Source organism: Amborella trichopoda, chromosome 8 (genome assembly GCF_054954075.1).
Source record: "Amborella trichopoda isolate Santa Cruz 75 chromosome 8, AtrichopodaSantaCruz75HAP2 v2.0, whole genome shotgun sequence".
In the NCBI taxonomy this organism is placed as follows: Eukaryota; Viridiplantae; Streptophyta; class Magnoliopsida; order Amborellales; family Amborellaceae; genus Amborella; species Amborella trichopoda.
In genome coordinates this window covers 1,342,913-1,350,641 of record NC_142343.1, presented here as the reverse complement: position 1 = coordinate 1,350,641, position 7,729 = coordinate 1,342,913, and the positions used below count along the sequence as shown (strand labels likewise).

General features: G+C 40.8%; 1 protein-coding gene and 1 pseudogene across 2 annotated transcripts; one reads left to right on the top strand and one right to left on the bottom strand.

Annotated features, from left to right (window-relative positions):
* Window positions 1-217: 217 nt before the first annotated feature.
* LOC105420950 (Tetratricopeptide repeat (TPR)-like superfamily protein) lies at window positions 218-2,910 on the top strand. The gene has a single exon (XM_011626529.3). The coding sequence runs from the start codon at window positions 517-519 to the stop codon at window positions 2,551-2,553; it is 2,037 nt and encodes a 678-aa protein (XP_011624831.2). The 5' UTR covers window positions 218-516; the 3' UTR covers window positions 2,554-2,910.
* Window positions 2,911-4,384: 1,474 nt separating this feature from the next.
* LOC105420951 (pentatricopeptide repeat-containing protein At5g66520 pseudogene) lies at window positions 4,385-5,958 on the bottom strand (annotated as a pseudogene). Its single transcript, XR_016060246.1, has one exon. The product of XR_016060246.1 is annotated as a pentatricopeptide repeat-containing protein At5g66520 pseudogene (transcript).
* Window positions 5,959-7,729: the final 1,771 nt, after the last annotated feature.

Here is a 7,729-nt window from a genome sequence, read left to right as displayed (position 1 = left end):
TAATTGTGGTTTGAGCATTTCTATATTACAATGCTTTAAAAAATGGATCACTGACCTGGATTTGGTATCCCAAAATCGGTCCAAATCGATGAATCGACAGCCCAAATCCCCATTTTACTGTATAAAAAAGATATTTTCATAGTGACCTGACAAAAAACCAATATGGATCGGTGAATCTATAGTCCAAATCAGCATTTTACTATAGAGAATTACCATTTTATTGTGTGAAACCATCGGTTCTCTTCTTGACCACTTTCTTATATATAAGCAAAACAAGGACAGGGTGACTGATTTCCTAATCGGACCGGATGATTCCATGTCGACCCGGCATTTTTTAAATCACTTCTATATTGGCAACATGGAACCCACTCCAAATTTAGAAAATGAACTTGATATTCGTGACATTAAACTGCTCCACAATTAGAAAACATCTCTCTCTGTCTAACATTGTTGCGTGGAGGTCTTTCCACAACACTCATTCTCCGTTTCCGATGATGTCATCTGGAGCTCCATTTCATGACAAACCCCACAAAACACTTCTTTCCCTCTCCTCGAACCCTCACCCGAGCCAAGCTCGCACCCATCACCACCCTGGCTCGAGCCCACATTGACCCCTACGCACCCATGGACCCCAACCATTTTGGGTCTGTTCTCGACCAACCAGGCTCGATCCACACGGTCCAGCAAGTCCACGCTCAAATCCTGTTTCACAATGTATCTTCCTTTCTCTCTCTAACCATCAAGCTAGTGAGAGCATACGCCATATTAGGCCATGACAAAGAGGCAGGGCAAGTGTTCGATGGAGTTAGTGAGAGAAATGTGGTTCTCTGCAACTCCATGATCAGGGGCTACGTTAAGAACCAGCATTACAGGGAAGCTCTGCTTCTGTATAGAGACATGGTGGGTTTTGGGGTTTATCCTGATAAGTATACTTTTCCATGTGCTTTGAAAGCTTGTTCAGGTGTTAATGGCCTGGAGCTCGGTCTGCAAATTCATGGGGTTTCGGTGAAATTAGGCTGTGACTATAATTTATTTGTTGGCAATGCTCTAATGGCTATGTATGCGAAGTGCAGTGATATGGACCAGGCCACTAAGGTGTTTGAGTCTATGAAGCATAGAGACGTGGTTTCATGGAATACTGTAGTTGCAGGTTATGCACAAAATGGGTTTTTCGGGGAGGCTTTGGAGGCCTGTAAAGAAATGGAAATTCATGGAGAAAACCCAGATGCAGGTACACTGGCTAGCCTTCAACCTGCTCTTCTCCAAACTGAACCTAAAGCCATTGAAATTGCGAGAGAAATCTTTGATAAAATAATACATCGGAACCTGGTTTCTTATAATGCCATGATCAGTGTGTATTCAAGCAATGACATGGCTAAAGAAGCCATTGAGATCCTCTCTTGGATGAGAATTGAAGGGGTAAAACCAGATGTGGTTACATTTGCTAGTGTTCTTCCGGCTTGTGGACACCTCTCGGCTCTAGCACAGGGGAAGCTCTTGCATAGCTCCATAATTGTTAATGGGTTCCGTGAAAATATGTTTCTTGAGAATGCTTTGGTGGATATGTACTCAAAATGTGGCAATTTAAAGGCAGCAAGAGATGTCTTCGATAGGATGAGCTGCAGAGATGTTGTTACTTGGACTGCCATGATTTCTGCCTACGGTATCCATGGGAAAGGGCGAGAAGCTTTGGCTCTCTTCTATGATATGTGCCATTTGAGTTTGAAACCTGACTCCATTGCATTGGTATCAATTCTATCAGCTTGTAGCCATGGGGGGTTAGTAGATGAAGGTTTGAGCTTATTTGAGAGCATGAATAAGGACTATCAGGTGGTTCCAAGAGTTGAGCACTATGCCTGTGTGGTCGATCTTTTGGGGCGGGCGGGCCGGCTTGAAATGGCCTATAATTTCATTAAACAGATGCCATTAGAACCCAACAATAGAATTTGGGGTGCTCTTTTGAGTGCTTGTAGAGTGTACAAGAACACCACCATAGGTACAATAGCTGCCGATAATTTGTTCAAGTTGGCCCCAAGTCAGTCAGGATATTATGTTCTCTTGTCAAATATATATGCGTCTTCAGGTAGATGGGGTGATGTTGCTCTAGTGAGAAATTTGATGAGAAGTCAGGGGATCAAGAAGCAACCTGGTTCTAGCACTGTGGAGCTTGGTAATGACGTACACTCTTTTCTAGTGGGAGATAGGTATCATCCCCAATCTGATGTGATCTATGCGAAATTGGAGGCTTTGGCTGGCGAGATGAAAGAGGCTGGTTATGCAGTAGACACTGATTCAGCTCTTCATGATTTGGAAGACGAGGATAAGGAGGGTCACCTTGCTGTTCATAGTGAGAAGCTGGCCATTGCTTTCTTGCTTATAAACACAGGGCCAGGGACCATTATAAGGGTGACCAAGAACCTTAGGATTTGTGAGGATTGCCATGTTGCATCCAAGTTCATCTCAAAGATAACTGGGAGGGAGATTGTTCTAAGAGATACAAATAGGTTCCATTGTTTCAAGGATGGGTCCTGCTCTTGCAGGGATTACTGGTGAATTGAGTAGAGGAACGAGAGGTGTGGAAGATGAAAGGCATTGAAGTTAAGGGGGTTAAGATAACCTCTTGAGGACTGACCATGGACATCTGGGTAGGTTGGTATTTAAGGGGTTTCGTAAAATGAGCCACTGCTTTCGGGAGTTTTGGGGAAATTCTCAGATTTCTTGCCTCTTTATCAGGGGTTTTCTCTCGCATTCTCTTCCCCTCTCTTGTCTATATATCCTCTGGCTATAATTGTCCTAAATTTGCTCAATCACATCAGTACTCCAAACTCTAAGAGAGTGTGCAATAACAACACTAGAACATATCCTTGTGCATCAAATTTTCCATCTTCTTCTCATTGCGAGGTTAATGTATCCTTGTGCATCAAATTTTCCACCTTCTTCTCACGGCGAGGTTAACGTATCCTTGTGCATCAAATTTGCCATCTTCTTCTCACTGCAAGGTTAACACTTCTCAGTTGAAGGAACATGAGCTGCCACATTGATTTCATTATTCACATTTCTCATTGGGTTGGAAATATCACCCCAACCTTGGTTTGACCAGACTTCTGCAACAAATTCCATGAACTTCCCTTTGACTTCAGTCCAACGGCACCCAATTGATTTCCCCAATGCACTTTTCTTTAACCTCTTCTTAATCTTTCCCTTATATTCCCTTTTTCCTCCTTAAGCTGCATAAAAATTTGACTGTAAAATATAAGCTCCTCTCTCTGGTTCAAGCTCCATATCCTTCTCAGATTCCATGGCTCCAAGCTCCACCTCCCCATGTATTATACGAGCCCCAAGCAAAGCCTCCCAAACTACTACTTCCTTCTCTATTGACATGTTCTTGATAATGATCTCACCATCTCTTAACCTCCCTGCACGACCCACCATACTGACTGAACAAGAATAGTGCCCAATTCTTGGTTTTATGACAGAATGGATTTGAAAACCATGAAAGATCCTTTAGAGTCATGACTGCTATCTGAATATTTGAATAAATGATTTAGAGCATCCATTTCAATGGGCTCAAGGTCAATTAGAGCTACACCATCTTAGGAGCTACAAATCCCTTGTTTAGGGTGGAAATGGTTTTCCAAGTACATAAGACGGGTGTTGGCTGCTCAAATCCTAGAGAAAATGGTTTTCTAGCAAAGGGCGGAACAGCGTTTTGGTGCGGCCGACACCATCCCAAAACCATATATTAATCCTCATGACCTTGGGATAAAAGAGTTCATATAGTAACATGCAAGTCTGCTCCAAGCTTCATGAAATGAGTATCATATTATTCAGCTATAGCAAAAGTAAAGTCCAAGCATCCTGCCCATAAACCTTTCCTTATGCATATGGTCTGGTGGGCTATGTCAACAAAAAATTGAAATAGATGAAAAATTTTAAATACCGCTTCGATATCTTACTGGTTTTGATCTATATAGTAAAAATTTCAGCAAATATATTGAAGTATAGAATCAATAGTGGCATTCATGACTCAGTCATGATCATAAAAAATCGAGGGGCTGGAAACTGAGAATTTTTTGTTTTAGTTAGATTTCTTATGGTATATTCCCAACTAAATTACCAACGAAGATACTTACATGAGGAGATAGATATTAAGTTGGATTAGGAAGCAGATTACCCTAGACTCCCATTTTGGGCCCCTATTTTGTAGGTCCCTGATAATAGATATACCCTACCCTAAAGTTTCCTTTTCCACAGGTTTATACTCTTGCTCAATGGCATGGGTGCCTACCCTTTACTATGGTTTTTTCTGAGTTATCCCTAACCATGGCTTAAAATATGTAGAATGGTTAACACTGCTAATACTTTTTAGAGGGACAAAATGATGGACAGAAAGCCAATAAATTACCATTTGAGCAATATGTCAAATGATGGACAGAAAGCCAATAAATTACCATTTGAGCACTATGTCATATTCTGTACAAGAAACTCATGCATGTGACCGTCCACTTCAACACAGCTCAACCCAGGAACCTTCTTCACCCCTTTCATTCTCATCCTTTCTCTCAAGTAGAGTACCCCATCCCATCTCCCCACCATAGCATATAAGTTAGAAAGAAGAATGTAATCACCAATGTAGTGATTGTCAACCTCAAACAACTCCTCGGCGACTCTCTCCCCGATCCCAACATTCCCATGAAGCCGGCAAGCACCAAGAAGAGCCCTCAAAATAGCACCATCAGGCCTCATTGGCATCCCCTTAACCACTTCCATGGCCTCTGCAATGAGCCCAGCTCGCCCAAGAAGGTCCACCATGCACCCATAGTGGATCAACCCGGGCTCAATCCCGTGATCCCTGCTCATCGAGCCGAAGAGCTTGCGACCCTCTTCCACGAGCCCACCATGGTTACAAGCACACAATACGGCCACAAAGGTGAGCTCATTAGGTTTCACCCTCTCTCTCTCCATCTCTAGAAATAAGGCGAGGCATCTCTCAGTGTAACCATGCATGGCTAGCCCATATATCATGGCGGTCCACGTGAGTACATTCCTGTTGTGCATGACCACGAAGATCTGTTCAGCTAATGCTATGCATCCGCATTTGGCATACATGTCGACTAGGGCGGTGCCTACAATGACATCCATGACCACACCATGCCGACCCATATAGGCATGGACCCACTTGCCTTGGTCGAGCGCACCTAGGCTCGCGCACGCCCTTAAGACGATACTCAAAATGAACCCGCTAGGCACCATACCTGAACCCATCATCTCTCTGAAAATTTCCAAAGAACAATCGTAATGCATGTTATGAACATAGCCACATATCATTGCACCCCATGAAATTACATTTCTCTGAGGCATCTCGTCAAACAACTTTCGCGCTCTTTCAAGTAACCCACGCTTCGCCAGCCCATCAAGCATGAGGGTCTCCAATACCACATCTCTCTCCTGAATTTCGTCAAACATTTCGGAAGCAACAGAGATTTCGCCACAGAAAACATAGAGACGCACGACAGCTTTCCGCACAAACTCAGACGACTCCAGGCCGGATTTCAAAGCACGACATCGAATTTCCTCCCCTTTGGAGAAGGCCCTGATTGGAACACATGCTTTAATCGCAAAAGAATAAGTAAATGTGTCAGGAAAAATATTTCGGCGAAGCATTCGATTGTATAAATGCAGGGCCTCTTTCGGGTTGGAACTACTTGCATAGCCTCTTAGCATGGTGTTCCAAATGAATAATTTGGGGTCTGTTAAGTGTTCGAAAATATGACGAGCTTCGCTTAAGCCGCGGCCGAAATCAAGCAAAGCTAAAGCCTCTATGAGAGTGGTTAGTGTTGGTGTGTGGTGTATTAGGCCCAGAATGGTGATTTGGGCTTGGATTTGGAGCAGTTGTTTGATGGCGCTGCATTTTTTGGGGAGAGAGAGAATGAGATGATGCCATGCATGATTGAGCATGAAAGAGAGAGCTACTCAATTTTTTATGTGAGCGATTCACAAAACCTGAATTTTGAAGGTGGACGGACTTTAATTTGATTCTTTTGGGCTTCAACTTTATATAAACTTATTCCTCGTCTAAAAGCCGTAATGGAAAGATGTTTTGTTAGAGATAAATTCTCTCTTTCAAGATTTATCAGAAGATTTTGGATCTCACCCTATTCAAAATTTATCAAAAATTTTTGGATCTCACCAATTTTTCAATTAATGAATTGTCAAGAAAGGGAATAGATTTTAGATTTTGCTCATTTTCAATAAACTGCTACAAAAATATGTTATGTTTTTTAAACAAATTTCGTTTCCAGGAAGATATAGAGAGAGACTGAGAACCTCAATAAATTTTCACTGAATTTTTGTCAGAATGGAAATTCCCTTTCGTCATAAAAAATAAATAAATCTGTATGCTTAGTTATTTAACACAAAATAGTGGGTTAAGAAAAGCAACTGGGTGCAGTTGGATTTAAGGGAAAGGGGAATTTAAGAAATTTGATGCTAGAGCCTTGTCAAACCAATGCTTAGGTGATATTTACAATTTGATGAGAAATTTCAACGATGAAATGAGAATGACAGGTTATGTTCTTTTAATTGAAAAGTATTAACCTTGTATTGGAAAAAAACCTGTTGGGAAACGGCATTGATGGTGGTGATGACGATGATGATGATGAGGATAATCTTGTATAAAAAGCATACGAGCTCATGTCAATTGAGCTTTAGCCTAATCTCCAACCAAGCCTCGATGAAATGCCCATCAAAAAAGACATTTGATTATAGGTTTTTTTTTTTACTTATGAAAACTTATCAAAATTATTTTTTGGTCCATAAGTTTCTATATTTTACCACAAATTTTTGCTACTTTGTTTTTCTTTGATTCTCAAAGTTGCGTCTAGTGCAATGTATCTAACATCAAATAGCTTATAGTTTCAATTTACTTATGAATGACAGCCGCGGGGCTGTCCAATGTCTAATATATGGAGCCAACCCATTTGTAGGGCAGTTCGATAACTGGAACACATTTGATCACCCTATATTTTGACTTACTATTTATAATTACAAAAAATTGACCTTTATAGTTTTTTAAAATTTTAGCAGTACGAGCTTTTGAACATTGAATTGAAGATATTTGAAAAAAAATCAAAAGCAATATGATGTTCAAAATCTCAAACTGCTAAAATATAAAAAATAAAAAATAAAATGGGGTAGGTCCGATGTTCGGACCACCCCAATGACAACAGCGTTTTGACAAAATATAGGACGTTGTGATGTGCTTGTTATCAAAATGCCCTACAAATGGGGAGTTTGATATATTAGACATCCGACGGCCCCACAAATGTTAAAAATAAATAAAAATTAATAATAATAATAAAGTAAAAAATAAGCAATTCAACATAAGTAAACATTGAACGAGGGAAAAACTTGAAAAAACCAAAAAAAATAGACAAGTAGGACTTAGTGATTAAATACAAGTAACTTGTGGACCAAAGGATTATTTCGATAATTTTACCCCGTCCATACATAAAAAGCCCTTGATTATTTAACTTGATCCACTAAACTACAACAAAGACAGAGATGAGAGAGAGATTGTTGAACGATCTCAAGGGACAAAAGGCACACAATAGATGATTAAGTGCTTTGAGAGACAGGAAGCACACAACAGATGAGAAGTGCACATACATGCAGGGGTTCACTGCTGCACCACTTCCACCTAATCTTAGATACAGACAAGGCTGGTCAA